General features: G+C 33.3%; 6 protein-coding genes across 6 annotated transcripts; 5 read left to right on the top strand and 1 right to left on the bottom strand.

Moving 5' to 3' along the window:
- Positions 1–414: 414 nt before the first annotated feature.
- Positions 415–1,458, top strand: cgd4_720 (putative nucleosome assembly protein 19075338; besthit Py 23481872; the record flags this gene model as incomplete). Its single annotated transcript, XM_625676.1, has 1 exon — positions 415–1,458. A coding segment is annotated over one exon (1,044 nt), but the record flags the coding sequence as incomplete, so codon positions are not given.
- A 484-nt stretch (positions 1,459–1,942) lies between these two features.
- Positions 1,943–2,617, top strand: cgd4_710 (Ynr054cp, basal transcriptional activator hABT1, RRM domain containing protein; the record flags this gene model as incomplete). Its single annotated transcript, XM_625675.1, has 1 exon — positions 1,943–2,617. The coding sequence occupies one exon, from the start codon at positions 1,943–1,945 to the stop codon at positions 2,615–2,617; it is 675 nt and encodes a 224-aa protein (XP_625675.1).
- Positions 2,618–3,141: 524 nt separating this feature from the next.
- On the top strand, positions 3,142–4,431 carry cgd4_700 (conserved protein of possible plant or bacterial origin; the record flags this gene model as incomplete). Its single annotated transcript, XM_625674.1, has 1 exon — positions 3,142–4,431. A coding segment is annotated over one exon (1,290 nt), but the record flags the coding sequence as incomplete, so codon positions are not given.
- Positions 4,432–4,917: 486 nt separating this feature from the next.
- cgd4_690 (pyruvate:ferredoxin oxidoreductase/NADPH-cytochrome P450 reductase PNO) lies at positions 4,918–10,722 on the bottom strand (the record flags this gene model as incomplete). Its single annotated transcript, XM_625673.1, has 1 exon — positions 4,918–10,722. The coding sequence occupies one exon, from the start codon at positions 10,720–10,722 to the stop codon at positions 4,918–4,920; it is 5,805 nt and encodes a 1,934-aa protein (XP_625673.1).
- Positions 10,723–12,402: 1,680 nt separating this feature from the next.
- cgd4_680 (hypothetical protein) lies at positions 12,403–14,445 on the top strand (the record flags this gene model as incomplete). Its single annotated transcript, XM_625672.1, has 1 exon — positions 12,403–14,445. One exon carries the CDS (start codon positions 12,403–12,405, stop codon positions 14,443–14,445), a length of 2,043 nt encoding a protein of 680 aa, XP_625672.1.
- A 526-nt stretch (positions 14,446–14,971) lies between these two features.
- Positions 14,972–17,788, top strand: cgd4_670 (oocyst wall protein 3; the record flags this gene model as incomplete). The annotated part of the gene is made up of 1 exon (XM_625671.1): positions 14,972–17,788. The coding sequence occupies one exon, from the start codon at positions 14,972–14,974 to the stop codon at positions 17,786–17,788; it is 2,817 nt and encodes a 938-aa protein (XP_625671.1).
- Between the last annotated feature and the right edge of the window lie 285 nt (positions 17,789–18,073).

Below are 18,073 nucleotides of genomic sequence, written 5' to 3'. Positions count from 1 at the left end.
ACATTACTATACCGGTGTTACATGCAATTTACTTATTAATTAAAAAAACAACAAACACATGACACGTAAGTAAACATTTTATGAAAAAAAAGATTCAATAATTATTAATTTTGAATGTAGCAATACTTTAAAAAAAATTTATAATTAAAATCAATTCTTAAGAAGACCAACAGATGTATTTTAAGTTCAAAAGCACTAAAATTCATTACTTTTGTAGTTTAATTCAACACTTATTTTCTAACATTAAAAAAATCATAATAATTTATTGTCTAGTCATAAAGCTATAAACTACCTGAATGATAATGGCTTATAAAATGTTAGTTAAGTTAAACCTAATGGATTTTCCCGCCATGAAAACAGAGCTATAAATTAATGTCAAAATTTACAAAATCGTTATTCTGTCGTCAAGAATAGCTTCATTTAATTCAAATTTCTAGTGCCTATAAAAAAGTTAAGATGAATACTAACACTTCTGGAGACAAGATAGAAGAAATCGACGAGTTCGAACAACATTTATCTGATGAGAGCAGGCAATCTCTCAAAAAACTTAAAGATTTGCAGATTGAATTTAACTTGATAGAAAAGGAATACTTGGCAGAAATGCGAAAACTCCGTTCAAAATTTGAAGCTCAGTATAACGAAATTTATAGTAAAAGAGATCAAATTTTGGAATCAGGCACTGTTGAAGAATCTGGAACTCCTGGACTACCTCAATTTTGGATTACTGCAATGAGGAACAGCAGAATGCTAGGGTCAGCCATTGAAGAGTATGACATTCCTATTCTTTCATATCTTAAGAATATTACCTCGGAATGGACTTCAGAGCAACAATCTGGTTTTATTCTTAATTTCAACTTTGCTCCAAATCCCTTCTTTGAAGGCACAAATATTAAAAAAGAATATGTTATGGTTTTCTTAGAAGACGATGAGCCATTATTAAGCAATACTGTTGTAAGCAAAATTGAATGGAAGCAAGGAAGAGACCCTACTCAAGAGGTTGTTGTCAGAAGGCAAAGACATAAACAATCCAAAGAAGTTCGTATTGTGACAGAAACTGTCCATAGAGAAAGCTTCTTTAATTTCTTTAAATCTTTAAATGTTCCTTCTGACGAAGAACTTGCAAAAATGGATCGTTTCGATATTATGGAACTTGAATCCACTGTAGAAACTGATTATGAAATGGGAATCTTTATTAGGGATAAATTGATTCCATACTCTCTATATTGGTTTACTGGTGAAGCTGTTGATGAAGATGACGAACTTGAAGAAGATGACGAAGGTGATATCCTTAATGTAGATGAAGACGAATCTGATAGTGAATCAGAAAGTAGTAGTGAAAGTAATAGCGATACTGATTCAGATAGTGAAGATGACAGATCTAATAAAATCAGTAATCGTAGCAATAAAAAGAACTTATTTGGAAACATGAGTAATGCAAAATCTTTTAAAAGAAATTAACAAATAATAATTAACAGACATATTATGCTGGTATAATTTTCTAACTAAATAGAAATTATCATGTTTTCATTTTAAACTTGCAAATGCAATAAATCTTCAAATTAATACAAAAGACTAATAAAGCAATATCTATCCTTCCTTTCACCTTTAATTCAGGGTATTTTTCCCTTCATTAAACTATTTATATCATTAGTACTTTCATTAACCATTGCTTATATTATTTACAATTCTTATTTTCTATTATCATTTCTCTTTCTTTAATATTTGGTAATATATTTTTTTAACCTTTGGCGCCAACTGACAGTTTTGTCAAAAATTGATTATTTTTTACAATTTAGAAAAAAATAGCTTTTCAAAGGTAAGCAGCGAAATTTTGACTTTTAACTCAAACTGTTAATTAAATTCCAAATCTAAAAGTCTGATTATCTTATTATTTATTTTCTTTGATGAAGCAAAACCATCCTATTCTCGAATACATATCAAAATGACTCCAGAAGAAACTACTAAAGAATTAAACAAAACTAACGAGAAAAGTGAAATTCTTTCTGCATTTGAAAACGCTATTAATGATGAAAAAAATAGAGGAATTATATATATTTCCAGAATACCTCCAAAAATGCAACCTCATCATATTAGAGAAATAATGTCCAAATTTGGTGAGGTAGACCGAATTTTTCTAAGACCTGAAGACAAATCAAAACATGAGCAGAGAGTTAAAATGAAGGGTGGAAACTATATCAGATATATTGATGGTTGGGTTGAATTCAAAGATAAAAAAGTTGCAAAAATAGTTGCAAGCTCATTAAATAATACAAATGTTGGAGGTAAAAAAAGGCATAATGCTTGGAGAGATGACATTTGGTGTATTAAATATTTATCCAATTTCAAGTGGCATAATCTGACAGAACATAACAGATATCTAAAATCTGTTAGAAAAACCAAACTTCAAGCCAGAATTACTCAAGTTCAAAAGGAAAACAACTTTTATCTACAACAGGTAGAAAAAGCTCATCGTATGAAGAAATCTGAGAAATTAGATGCTAATAATCCAACCCAACAAGGAAACGTCGACCCTAATAAATCAAAAACCTACGAAAAACCGCTCATTGAAAGTAATGAGAGTAAAATTAGCCAAAAATCGCTCATTAGCTTGCTTTGAGTAAACTAATAGATTAGTTTTAACTTATATATTTAAATCTACAGCATTAAATAATGCTTATATAACCTACTTTGTTCTTATTTATTCATATTACCTTATTTTTAATTATTTATCCACTTCTCCTAAGTCTTCCTTCCCTCAACTTCACATATTAATTCCATGCATTAAACTTTTTTCGTCAAATTATAACCAGCGCAAAGTTTAGGCGGCAAAGAGGGGAAATATATTGAATTAATAATTAATGTTTATGTGGATAGATCTAATTTTCACATATAATGTGCAGGATAAATAATACAATAATAGTCATTCAAGAAGCTATATTTGGATAGTAGACATATTTAATATATTAATAGTGAATTGAGGGGCGAAGAATAGAATTGAACAATTCTTAAATCAAAGAATCTAAAAAGAAGCTTTGTTGAGGTAAGAAATCCAAATAACCAATTTTGGATTTTAACAGCTTCTTCTGAAATAGGGACATTTTGACCGAAATTTAAGAGTAATCTTTTTTTTCTAATAGTTAATCAGAGATGTCCGGACCACAAAAACAATATGATTTATTTATTTGGGGATCCACTGGCTTCACAGGGAATTTAATATGTGATTTACTTGTAAGAACATATAAACCAGGAACAACAAACTTAAATTACTGCTTTGGAGGAAGAAGTGTAGATAAAATGGAAGCCCTTAGAAAGTGCCTTATTGATACTTTAGACAAAGAAACAGGTACTTCTAAAGGTGAAGAAATGATTTCCTCTGTCCCAATGTTTGTATGTAATAATAATGAGGAAATTGGAAAATGCATTGCAAATTCAAAAGTTTGTATCAATGTTTCTGGGCCATATACTGAATGCGGTGAGATTATTGTGAGCCTATGCTGTGAGCATTACACTCATTATATAGATTTGTCCGGTGAGTATGCATGGGCAAAAAAAATGCAAAAATTATATGGAGCTTCAATTGCATCCAAGGGTTTGAAATTTGCCACAAGTTGTGGATTTGTCTCAACTATTGTTGATTTAGGATTATTGCATCTTCAAAACTTTGCGGCACAAACAAGTGGTCTCCCATGTCAAGAAGTCATACACTATTCTCAGCATGATGGATATAACCAATCAGCAAGTTATGGAACAGTGAAGAGTGTTTTATTGACAATAAACGGCCCAATGAGGAATGAAATAAAACAAAATGATCCTTATGGAATGTGTAATGGAACTTTATGTCTTAGTAACATTGCAGAAGTTACTGAAAAAAATAGAGTTGCTTGTAAGCCAATTTACAACTCTAGTCTTCAATCATGGACTTCACCAAATATGCTTTCCGGTCCTTATTCAATGTTTGTACATTTTGCAAATGAAGAAATGGGTTATCCATATGGTATGGATTTTGTTTTTTCCTCAAGATCTATCAATAATTCTTATTTATCTGCTCTTACTGGTTGCTTTAAGGATAAGATTGGAAGATTCTTATCTGAAAGATATATCATCTCAAAGATGGTTCATTGTGGAGCACCATATTTGATTGGAACAGGACCAGATGTTTCAAAGGCTAAGGATACTGTTATTAATTCAACCTTTGTTGGAACTACAATGCAAGGAAAGAGCTACAAATGTGTTGTTCAGGCACGAGATCTTGAGACTTATAGTATTTCTGCAGTTACTGCACTTGCTTGCTCTTTCTCGATCATTTTTGATTATGATAATCTCCCACAAACTGCTGGATTTTCAACACCCTCTACTCTTTTTGGAGTCTCAGCTATCAAACAATGCCAAGATTTAGGAATTCAATTTGAAGTCGAGCACTTGGAAAAATAAATAGGATTTAATTCGAAACTTTTAACCGGAACGATGATGTAATCTTTGTTTTTGTTCTAGAATTTCCGCACAAACCCTCTGCTATTCTAACTACTTTTCTATTAATCGCCCATCGCCACTAATATTTATTAGTAGATGGATTAGCAAGGCGCCTTCGCCGAATTCATTTTGTCCACATGAATATGCATGCAATTAGTATTTGCTATCTAACAGAAAATTTACATGTAATGTGTGCTCGATGCCGGTATGTGCAATTTTAAGAGAAAAAACCTAATGTGCTTGAAAATGCATGTAAATAGTAATTAGCTCACAAATATTGAAATTGATCAAATAGAAATAAAAATTAGTAGAATTTCAAAGGCTATGATAGCTTTTTTAAAAAATTGAAAAAATGTATATTTAAAACCAAAAATTGAAAACTTTGAACTCTTATTTTTTGAATTGTAGTGTCTCAGTTCTCAAGTTTTATTTAATAATAATTTTTTTCTATGACCAGGCTTCGACATTATATCTACCCATTATCTGAATACTATTCAAAATACTATTAGCATCTTCTTCAGAGGTTACCTGCTCTGTTGTGGAGCTGTGTTTAATAATTATCTGGATTATTGCCTTCCTAATATCAATAGGAACCTGTTTAGTACCGCAAAGGTAAAAGTAACCACATTTTTCTATCATATTCTCGTAAATTTCTTGACTATTCTCAAGCATCAGATGTTGTACATACATCTTTTGTGCATATCTAATATTCTCGCAATTTGATGTCTTATACCCCTTTGGATCTCTAGAAAATGCAATATTCAAAGAAGTAATAACCCCTTCCTTTACATAATTCTCAAGCTCTTCACGGTATAAATAGTCATTATCATAATATCTACAACCAAAATATAATATTACTGGTCCAATTTCTTCTTTTAATACATCTCTAATGTACTTTTTATTCTGAACAAAGGCTCTAAAAGGTGCAATTCCAGTGCCCATACAAGCCATAATAACCGGCGATCTATAATCAAAAGGTAAGTTGAAAGCGCTTGCTTTAATATTTGAAGGAAGTCTAGGAATACTGTCTATTTTTGATTCTGAATCTAGTATCGGTAATCTATTTAAGAAACCTGTGCATTGGCCATACCTAATCTCACCTGATTCAAGCTTCCAGTCCACTATTCCTACACAAAGTTCAATTTTTTCTCCATTTACAAATTTATTACAAGAAGCTATTGAATATGATCTCGACTTTATGAAAGGTACGATATCTAAAAGCTGAGCAAGAGTTGGTCTTGCTGATTCGAACATTTTAAATACATCCAAATATGTCCCAGTTTTTGATGAAAACTCTTCAATTAGTTTCTTCCCTTCATTCTGTGCCCACTTCTTTGCTTGAATCTTCTCTTCTGGGTTACTACAATAACGATAAAATTCCTGGAAAAACTTGCGATTAGGCTTTCCCCAAAGATCCAAGCATTCCACAAATAATTGCAACACAGTTATATCATATCCAAATAATGAACTGTATCTCTGATTTACTTTATTTGTATTATTTGCCTCATTTTCTTCATTTATACTCAACCTAAGCAAACTATACGGATTATAACCAAACATTTCTATAGCTTTAATTGCTTCATTTACTGGATTTTGACCATACAATGCTAAACTATCTCCCAAACAATAAGAAAGAGATGGAGTATCACCTCCATCACCAATTAATTTAAATACTATATGTCTTACATCCTTATCATAATCTTGATTTGTTATTCTCTTATTTTCTATTACGGGAAGTAAAACTGAATTTGGAGGAATTATTGGCTTATAATGTGAATTCCCAATATTATTATTTTCATCCAATTTCTCACATAAAGTACCAGTTGATTCATTTAATATATCATTTCTACAAGAGTCCAGTATTGTCACTTTAAAAGTAGTTGCTTTTGGAATCTCACTCTTCTCATCATGCTTTGGTTCTGGAGCATTAATCAATTGTAAATAATCTGGTAGCCATTCAATTAGCTCAGTTTCGTATTTTTCTTCTGATTGATCATCTCCCATTCCCACTGCTCCAATTCTAACTGCTCCACAATCTAACAAAAGTTTGTCCCATTTTTTTGCTGCTTCATTGAAGAAAACGTAGTTGGAATCACCTAAACCAAATATTCCAAATCTCATAAAACTACAGAACTTGTCATCCTGATTCTCCAAGTGTTTCTTAAGCAAAGCCTCGTATAAAATTCCTGATGATCCTGGAAACTCTCCCTGTCCTGAAGTACTTGTAACAATTATCACTGTAGAAAACTTATCTGGATTCAAAAACTCATCAATATCCAAATCATCTAAATTCAATGAGCTGGATGAATATCCTCTTGATACCAACTGGCTCTGTATATACTGTGCAACCTCTTCTGAATTTCCTGTTTCGGTACCGTATAATACATGCATTTCTTGTTCAATGAATAAATCTGCATTAATTAAACCACTTGCAGCTAATTCGCCGGTTTTGCTTGCATTTTGAATGGAAATCAATTGATCCTTAAGTTTCTTTATTTGATCTTTCAAAGCTGTTACTGTGACATTCTCAGACATGTCCTTCATCTTCTGGAACCTTTTGTCTGAATGAGCCTTTAACTTATCTTTTGCCATTGAAGCCAATTCTGGGTTACTCCTTATTAATTGCAAGAAACGGTTCTCCCTCTTTAGGAAGTTCTCTATATCAACCTTAACTTTTTTGGAATCTAAGGTAAACCCAGAAGATACTATTGTTGTTAGGTTATCCACAACTTCGGTTCGTACCAGCTCTGGATTATATCGATACAAAGGCCAGTATCCACTTTCTACTGCAAGCTTAACACTTTCTTGTTGGAGATTATATTTAGTGTAACCATGTTCAATACAAGTTGAATAAGCTACAATCAAAGATGTTCCTGGGTATTTCTCAGCCTCTAGCAAAGATTTGATAGTTTGTGAGTAGTTTGCTCCTAAAGCAACGGATGCAACATATACTGATCCATATTCCATTGCAATAGATCCGATATCCTTCTTTTGTCTCAAATTACCACTCTGAGCAAACTTTGCTATAGCACCAAAAGGAGTACTCTTAGAAGCTTGACCTCCTGTATTAGAATATACCTCAGTATCCAAAATTATGATATTTACATCCTCTCCAAATGATAAAACATGGTCAAGACCGGCATATCCAATATCGTAAGCCCAGCCATCTCCACCAACAATCCAATGGCTAATCTTTGGTATCAAATCTCTAGAATCATAAAGCTTTTCTAAGAGTTCAATTCGGTCTTTTTTCAATACCTGAGCAAAATTATTACTATTAATCAAATTATCCTCAAGCAACTTTGATATTTCTTCAAATAAGCTCTGGCATGCTTCACCATTCCTAATGTTCTTAAGCCAAGACCTTAAATAATCCTTCAAATGATCATATTTAGTAATAATCTCGTTCCTACCTTGAACTGAGGCGTTGTCATCTTTTAAAAACTCTTCCTCTTCAGTAATATCCTTCAAAATCTCATTGGAAACTAACTCTCTAAATCTATCCCTTCTTTGTCTATATCCTACAACCATTCCTAATCCGTATTCCGCATTATCTTCAAAAAGAGAATTACCCCAAGCTGGTCCATATCCTTTCTGGTTCTTTGTATATGGTACTGAAGGATAAGATGCTCCCCAAATTGAAGAGCAACCTGTTGCATTTGCTATAACCATTCTTTCGCCAAAAAGTTGTGTCAATAACTTTACATAAGGTGTTTCTCCGCATCCTTCGCATGCTGCAGAAAACTCAAGAAGAGGTTGCTGGAACTGTGAACCCTTTACTGTTGTTCTATCAAACTTTTCAGCCTTATTTGGAAGACCAATTAAATAATCCCAGTGAGTTTTCTCCACTGCTTCCATCTTTTGCAGGCCTTCCATATGAAGTGCATCATCCGGGCATGCATGTACGCATAACTCACAACCAGTACAATCAAGTGGAGTTACCTGAATTCGATAGTAATATGATGAGAATTCCTGACCGCCCTTGGCTTTTGGTATATGCATTGTTTCGGGTGCATTCTTAAATTCTGCCTCATCTAATAAGAATGGACGAATGGCTGCATGTGGACAGACTATTGAACAATAATTGCACTGAGTGCATTTATTCATATCAACAATAGGAATGGACATGGCAATGCCTCTTTTTTCATATGCAGTAGTACCAAGAGGAACAGTGCCGGTAGGATCAAACATAGAAACCGGAAGTTCGTCTCCTTTTAAGGCATTAACTGGTCCTAATATATCTTTTACGAATTGATTTACGTCATGTTCCGGTTTTTGCTTTAGAACTGTGGATTTAGTTATTTCTTGGTCTTTATTCCCCGTTTCAACAGCTGTAGCTGGAAGTGATTTTTCTCCGCATTTGTCTTTGCTTATCCACTGAGACTTGTCATACGATATCTGAATCAAAGACTCTAAGGTAAGGTCAACAGCCTTCCAGTTGGAATTAACAACAGCATCTCCCTTTTTTCCGTATGTTTTTTTAATTGCTTCCTTTACAAGCTTAATTGCGAGGTCTAAGGGAATGATATTTGTCAAACTGAAAAAGACAACCATAAGTATATTATTAATTCTTCTTCCAAGATTAGACTCCTGAGCAATCCTTTGAGCGTCAATAACGTAGAATTTAACATCTCTAGATGCAATTTGATGTTTGATCTTCGAAGGAAGCTCATGATTAAGCTCCTCCAATGTACTCCAAGGGCAATTAAGTACGAAGCAACCACCTTGCTTAATATTCTCTAATACATCAAACTTGTGAACATATGATGGGTGGTGTACTGCAACATAATCACATCTTTGAAGTAAATAGGCAGATTTAATGGGTTTTGGGCCAAACCTAAGATGGCTCATGGTAGCTCCGCCAGCTTTCTTTGCATCATATGCAAAGTAACCCTGAACCTGAAGATCTGTAGACTCTCCAATGATCTTGATAGCATTTTTATTAGCAGAAACGGTACCATCAGAGCCGAGACCCCAAAAGAGGCATTGCTTAGTTTCGCTAGTAAGTAAATCCAACCTTGGTTGCCTAACAAAGAGAGATTTAAATGTGACATCGTCATCAATTCCAACAGAGAAATTATTGATTGGTTTTTCACTTATCATGTTTTCCCAGACTGCTAAAGCCATTCCTGGAGTAAACTCTTTGCTTGCTAGACCATATCTTCCACCTAATACCAAAATATTATTACTAGAAAGTTCGGATCTCATAATGCTGGTAGATACATCCAGACAAAGTGGTTCACCAAGAGAGCCACTTTCTTTGCACCTTTCCAAAACAGTAATTCTTTTCGTAGTCTTTGGAATCTTTTTAACAAAAGCATCAATAGACCAAGGTCTAAAAAGCCTAACCTTGATCATGCCAACCTTTTCATTACTCTTCTCCATTAGATAATCAATCATCTCCTCAATTGTGAGACCGCCTGAACCCATTACAACGATTAAAAACTCAGCATCAGGGTGGCCATAGTAGTCAAAAAGGTGATAGCTTCTACCAATCAATTTAGCCAAACGGTCCATAACACTCTGAACAATATCTGGAGTAGATTCGTAATATTTATTTCTTGCCTCAGCAAGTTGAAAATAGACATCCGAGCTTGTAGCGGTACCTCTTAGAGTTGGGTGTGTTGGATTTAATGCTCTTTCTCTGAACTCTTTAAGTTTTTCATATGGAAAAATCTTCTTAATAGTTTCATAACTAATCATATCAATTTTCTGTAATTCGTGAGATGTTCTGAATCCATCAAAGAAGTTAACAAAGGGAACGCTACACTCAAATGTACTCACATGTGAGACCAATGCCAAATCCATAACTTCCTGTACTGTCATAGCTCCCAAAAAAGCCCAGCCAGTTTGTCTGGCAGCCATAATATCATTGTGGTCTCCGAAAATAGAGAGTGAAGATGTAGCGATAGCTCTGGCTGTAACATGAAATACGCATGGCCAAAGCTCACCAGCAATTTTGTACATATTTGGAATCATTAACAATAACCCTTGTGAAGCAGTAAAAGTTGTTGTGGAGCAACCAACAGACAAAGATCCATGTAATGCGCCTGCAGAACCCATTTCGCTCTGCATTTCAACAACTGATACAACTTGATCAAAAATATTTCGTCGTCCACGAGACATCCATGAGTCTGCGACCTCAGAAATTGTACTAGAGGGAGTGATTGGATATGTAAATGCCACCTCAGAGCAAGCATATGCAATGTGGCAAGCAGCTACACACCCATCTACTATTTCTTTTTCACCCATAGTAAATGTTATTTATCAATCCTAATATACTTTACAATTCTTTCTTTTCTTACTTTCGGGCCTTATTCATAGTATTATAAAACGTGTCGGTCTTTATTCTATTTAAATAGGGATACTTCTCAAATTTTGTTCAATGTTTTAATAATTCTTAATAATGATTTTCTTTTATTTAATTCCTTTCCCTCATTCTCGATTCTTTACTTTTTTACGAGAAGTCAAAAATCTCAATGTGTCCCCTCCCTCGACATGTTTGACTATTTTTGCCGCTAAAAGTTATTTTTTAAATTTTACGATTAAATTATTAGATTATTTGTGAAGTAAAATGATTAAGCTAATTATTTGTTTTTCTTTAAAATATAATAGAACAGTAGAAAAGAGCTCATCTAAATACCTTTATTTGGTTTAAGTTATACTTGTGAACAGATCTGGATAAGTAAATAGTTTTTTTTTCTAATTGAAATTTGAATTCAAATTTTGGTGGAAATATAATAGCTACCATTTTTTCATAAACTATCAAATTAGTTAAAACAAAAAATTATAGAAATTCAAGTGTAAAGAATTTATTTTTATTATCCTATAAAAATAGATTTTGTACTAAACATAAGTAAAATATCTTCTAAATTTAATAGCTAAAAGAAATTTGTTTCACTTACAGATTACGTAGGACTTGCGAATATTTTAAAAAAAATTATTGTGCTTTATACTAAACTCTAAACAAATATATTGCATGTAATGTTTCGCATGCATGTATGCATGGGGAAAAAAACACGTATGTGTTATGTGGACAGTCCGGTAAATATACCGACACATAAGCAAAAATGATACGAAAATATTTTTTAGGATAAATCAGAAATGAATGACGTGTGAAATTTTTTTTTATTACTTTTTCAATTTTAAAATATTTTTTCAAAAAAAAAAATCGGAACAAAAAATGCAATTATAATTTTTTGGGGGGAAAAAATAAATAAAAGTCTGGCCAGTGAAATCTGTGAAAAAGTATATTATAAATATATATATTTGAAATTAATAATTTATTATAATTAGTAAGAAGATTACTATACGTTAGATAAAATAAAATTATTGGATTCAATTTTTACCGCCCTATCCACGTGTTGCCCACATTAATAGCATGCTAAATCTGCTCACGTGTGGTATCGGTACCATTCATTTCATAAAAATCCATAGGTTCTGAACCAAAAGATCAAGAAAGGAAGATATTGGTGAAGATACCAGGGTAGGAGGAGCGGAATTTGAAGTGAGAGTAAGGTGATAAGCATTTTTTCGCAGGAAAAGCAGGTTAGAACTGAGAATTCATAAATAGATTTTGGAGATTCAAGAAAATAAAAAAGAAGAAAATATTCAATAGATTGGCTTTTTTACTTTATTAATCAAGTAATAGCACTTGTGTTCATTACTCTTTCTGTGAAGATTAGTCAAGTGAGTAAAAGTGGCTCAATCACGAAGAAAAACCAGATTTTCTACCCCACAGGAGTGTGAATGTGTGTGTTTCTTTATGTGTTGGTTAAACTAAGGAAAACATCATAAACAGAGATCTGTGTAATATTTATTAATTTCTGAGTCAATTTATTTGATAAAAAGAAGGTATTACTAGCCATTCTAGTTAGTAACTTTATCAGCGAATTGGAAAGGCAACTAGAAATAGGAGTAAGTCAAGAAAAGATGGAAAACGAAGCAGAAGAAAACTTCTCAAAAATGATTAAGGCTGTGAATCCACTTTCTAGTGATCAAAAGGTATTTTTGGACTTGGGGCAAGAAGGTAATACCATTCCAATTGATGCTACAAATGCAGGTATATATGAGTATAATATTACAAAGCCAATTACAATTAGCAAAAGTGGTTCTTACGTTGAAGATGACGATTCATGTCTGACAACTACTATAACTACTAATGAACTTTGTGATTCAAATAGTGTTCTTTCTGTTGCTGGGGTAAATAACTCAGAAGATATACAAACTGAAGATTCAAAAACGGAGGATGTTCTTCCAAATAAAGATTCTAAAGAAAAGCCAGAAGAGCAATCTGCTTTTGATATTCATCCTATTAGTATTGATACAGGAGCTGAAGAGTTAGTGCATTCAACACAAAGCACTTCTAAATCAGGTCGTCGTTCGGCAGCAAATCACGAGGCTGGTTCAAGACAGCTAAAATATAATCAAATTGGAGTATATTGGAAAGATAAAGAAAGCAGGGTTTATGCTAGGTTTACATGGGCTACCAGAAAGTATTCCAAGAGTTTTTATGTAGGGCCGAACAAGCCATACGCCACTGTTAGGGATGCAGAAAAGGCTGCCATTCGATTTTTGTTGATTAACAGTCCATTGCATAGAAGAAGCCATCTAAAACATTTTAGATTTTCTGAGAGTGATGAAGAGGGGGAGGAACCTTATGTTGGGTCTCAAGCGCTCAAGGAAGCAAGAAGAACTAAAGGAATTATGCTTCATTTTCCTGCTCCTGAAAGTGATGATGAGGTTTGGTCTCATTATAATACTTCTAATATTAATCCTGCGACATTATATGGCGAGATTATTAAGAAAATGGATAGCAGTGAAGGGAATGCTGCTGGGATTACTAGCCCTATCACATCTGCCAGAGAATATGTGACAGCCAAGCATAAGCAGAGCTCTAATGCAAACCAAAATGAATCTAAATTTTCCGCCACAATTCCCGTAGCTTCTACAATTGGAGAAAATGTTTCTTCTGATGATTTATTTTTGGCACTTATGGCAAACCAAATTGATTCCGATCGTCTTGTAGAGAGACAGACTACAGGAGCATATATGAACCCATCAACCAGCACAACCACAGTATCATCTAAAAGATTTAAACCTAACTCTAAGACAGAAACTCTTGATTCTTCTGACTTGAGTTTCTTTCCTACAAATCAAAGTCAGCTTAGCTCGACTTTTATGGATCAAAGCTCTTCTGCTGCCTCCACAAATCCTTTTGTTGGTATGGATTATAATACTCTGGTTGCTTTACAGCATGCTCAAATGGCAAATTACTATTTGCAACAACAGGTTGCGTATGCAACTGCTGCCAATCTTGCAATATCGTCAAATTCAGGTGGTAATTATGCTAATGCTGCAATCCGTGCAAACCCATTTTTGTTTTCACAATATGGATTAGCCCCTTTTACTGGATTAGAGTCAAATAAATCAGAAGAATCGGATGCTGAAAAATTGCAATGTGCTGCTTTGAATGTTGGAAGTTTTAAAGGTTCTGTTCAAACTGTTCCTTCCAACACTGTAAAGAATATTGCTGAATCTACATTAGATCAATATGGTGCAATTATGCCAGGACAAGAAACTAAAGCAATGCCTTCTTCTAGCATTACTATTTGTGGTACAAATATCCCAAGTAATTACCATGCAGACTATATGGCTGCCATGGCTGCTGCTTATTCAGGTTGGTACTCACCTTATGGATACACTATGCCTTTTATGGGTTCGTATACCCCAATTATGCCTTCAATTATTCCGAATCCTAATGTATTGGGAAATCAATTTCAAAATAATATAAGTCTGTCTACCACTACAACTAATACAGGTCAAATGCAGTCCAACAGCATTAATAATACAAATGTTAGATTGCAAAAGCAGGTAAATCATGTTAATTCCAATGAATCTCTGGTGAACACTCGGGCAGAAAAGGAATTACAACTACAAGGTACTTCAGAACAGGAAAATAAACAAGTAACTTAAGCATTTGGAATTGCATTGTGCATTCCAATCTAATAGGGAAAGAAAGGTAAGAAAGAAAGGTGGAAGGAAAAATTGGATATTAGGATACTCGCTTTTAAAGGGTTGTAGAATGCAATACTTTTCGAAATATAAATTCTATGTTGATAAAGGAAAATGTAATAAATATTTAAAGGAACATGCAAATATGAATACTCACAATAATCATACTATGGATTATTATATTGTTGCTAAAAATTATTTAACCCTAGAACAAAAGTGGCTAAAACCCGGATTTCTGATTTGGCATAAATAATTGTCTAATACTTTTATTGTTTTGTTTGTAAATCTATTCTCCCTTTTTTTTTTTTTAAATAATATACACCATTCTTACTATTGAAAATTTAAGTACACATATAGGCTCGAATCCGCGCTAAATACATGCATGACATTTTGCATGTATGGCCTGCCACGTAATAGAGAATATTAATAGAACAAATAAAATTCGTAATGTAGAATAATAATAAATGGTGTAAAATTTCTATTTTCTATGCTTCCTTTTAATTTGATTTTATATATATTGCTATTAGGGATTTGGATCAAAACAAATACCCTTGTCAGTGCAAATGGTGCGATATGTAATGGAATTGATTGTTTAGTTAGCCCTATTCCAAACTGTCCACATAACGGAATATTTTCAGAGCAAGAAAACGGTTGTATTGTAACTGAGCAATTGTTGAAATCTTGTCCTGAGGGATTTAAATCTTCACCAGGAGCAACTCAATGTAGTAAAAATGTACATACAGATAAGGTTTTGACGTGCCCAGAAAACACTAGATATGACAAGCGCACTCAGGCATGTTATATAGAAAATAGAGAAACTCCAAAGTGCGAAGCAGGATATATTGAAGATGGAAATGGTGATTGTTATAAATTAAAGGAAGCAGAAATGAATTGTGGGGTAAATGAGGAAGAAAGAGATGATGGATGCTATATTAAAAAATTGGTTAAGAAAGAATATAGTTGCCGTGAGATACCTTTATCTATTCGAGCAATTCATGAACAGGATGAGTCTAGCTATACATCAAATGTAGCATTTTTGGATGGTGAAAAAGAGTACAATGACGATGGTTCAAAGTCTCCAGTTTGTAGGGTTAAGGTATTTCATAAGCCAATATGTCCAGAGGGATCATCAGATAATGGTAAAGGATCATGTAATCAAAAGTCAAGACCAGAAATATTCTGTCCAGAAGGTTATTTATTGAAAGATGTTAAACGAGATTCATCAATTCAAGGTGCATATCCAACTTTAGAATCACGACATTATTGTCAGAAAGAAGAATTTATGCAGCCTATTTCCGAATGTCCTGCTGGAATGATTATGGAAAAAGATCATTCAGGAGAAGATATTTGCTATTTAATAAAAGAAGAAATTCCACAACAATGTCCAATCGGTTTTGTATTTGTTGAAAGTGTTAGAAAGTGTATAAAAAAGGAATCAGCAATTCCTCGTTGTAATGACGGATATATACATAGAAATGGTTTATGTTATCTTCAGGAGAGACAAATTATTGAAATTAACCCACTTTCATATTGTATGGATCCAGATGCAGTTATTGTTGGCCAATATTGTGTAAAGAATCAAAGCATGAGCCCGAATGTTGATTGTCCAGAGGGATATATCTTTGATCAAGTTGATAATCAATGCAAGAGAGAGATTGAAATTGATCCAATTGTTACTTGTCCTCCAAGATTTGTATTGAATTTACAAACTCAAGTATGTGAGAGAAAGATAGAAAAGGATTGTTCAATTACTCAATACAAGAAAAAGTGTACTAGCTATGATACTGAAACTGGAATAGATATTAATAGAGAAGAAGTCGTTTTAGAGACTAGAAATTTGAATATGATGCTTAATCATGGAAATCATCACCATGGACATCATCGTGATTATATTGTTCCCAGAGAAAGTACTAAAATAGTACATCAATGTGTTGAGATACCAGAATACATACCCAAAATGTGTGTTAACGTAGAAACAGCTCCAGCTACGTATGTCTGCCATAATGGTTCACAGTCTACTGATAAGAGGAAATGCATTAAAATTAGTTCAGTTATGCCAAACTTTAGTTGTCCAACTGATTACAAATTGAGAAGTGGTAGATGTGAGCAGCAAAACATTGATTCTATCTTGTACAAATGCTCAGAAGGCTACTTATTATCCGAGAGCTCAACAACCAGACTTCCAAAATGTATCCCAAAAGGAGAAGAAAATCCCAGAGAAAAGAAAATGAATCCTCTCTATCAATGTTCAGATAACTTTGAGCTAAGAACTAATGAATTTGGCCAATATGAATGCATTGAAACTAAAAATCCAGTGTGTAGAAGTGAAAACTGTAGAAATATAGCAAAAATGTCTGGCCCTGAATGGAAATGCCCTTTCGGAAGTGAAATTTTTACAGGAGATGATATTCTTGAAACAGCCAGTTATAATAAAAGAATGTTGATTTCAAATCATCATCATGGCACTCATCATAGTATTAAAGTGATCTCAAACATTAAAGAAAAGCCAAAATGTGTCTCTAAAGTGACTCAACCTATAGAAAAAAGATGTTTGGATGATAGTTCGACTTTAATGGGAGACTTTTGCCTAGAAACAATAGAAAAAACCTGTCCAATTGAAGGCTGTGAAAGTTATTTAGAATTTAAGCCTAATGTGGAATGTCCAGAAAAAACCGAGCCACTTGGGCTTCATAAAGCAGATATGTGTATGGAAACTATCAAGAAACCTTTTAAATATCATTGTTTATCGGGAGGAAAAATAACACAACATAATAAATGTAGGTATATTCACAAGAAGAGCTGTAAGCATAAAAATTGTATAGAGCTTGTTCCAACTGAGGGAAAAATGCAATGTCCACCTGGATACTCTGAAGTTAGAAATGTGGTCAATTACTCCAACATGAACAATTCTTTCTCAAATATGTCTCAAGAAGGAATTCTATCATCAAATAATTATTACAATGAAAACAATTCTTTGCAAATGGCAAAATTAGCAAGTATTAGCGGTTTTGGACAAAGAAGAAGATTATTTGGCTCTGTAAGGCCTTTATCAAATATTGGTCAATGTGCTGCTCTTGAATTTGCTCCATTCATACTTAGTTGTCCATCAGGATATACCCAATCTGAAGGTAAATGTGTTGGAGTAATGGATCCAACATATCAATGTCCCAATGGCACATACATGAGACAAGATGGTTTATGTGGTAAGTCTGTTCAAGGGAATTATATTAATAATAATATAGGAGATAATACTAATTTCCAATACCAAAATCAAATGCAATATACAAGAAAAAATAAGTTCTAACTATAGAGAGTATTGATGGAGAAAAACTAATAATAATAATAAGAATAACAGTAATAATAATAATTCTCTAATTAGTTAAAAAAAATTTGTGATTTACTAACATTAAAAAGTCAAAATGATTAACATTTGCCATTATAAAAATACATGCTATACCGGCCATAAAGGCGCGCCCGTTCGTTATGGCGCCATTGCCGAATGTCATTTTTTACGAGACTAAAATTATATATGGTCCAAGTTAAAGAAAACAGGGATAATTTGAATTTGAGAAATTCATCCTCTTTGTTT

Source organism: Cryptosporidium parvum, chromosome 4 (genome assembly GCF_000165345.1).
Source record: "Cryptosporidium parvum Iowa II chromosome 4, whole genome shotgun sequence".
Classification (NCBI taxonomy): Eukaryota; Apicomplexa; class Conoidasida; order Eucoccidiorida; family Cryptosporidiidae; genus Cryptosporidium; species Cryptosporidium parvum.
Note: the sequence above shows the minus strand (reverse complement) of the source record. Positions and strands in the feature narration are given on the sequence as shown.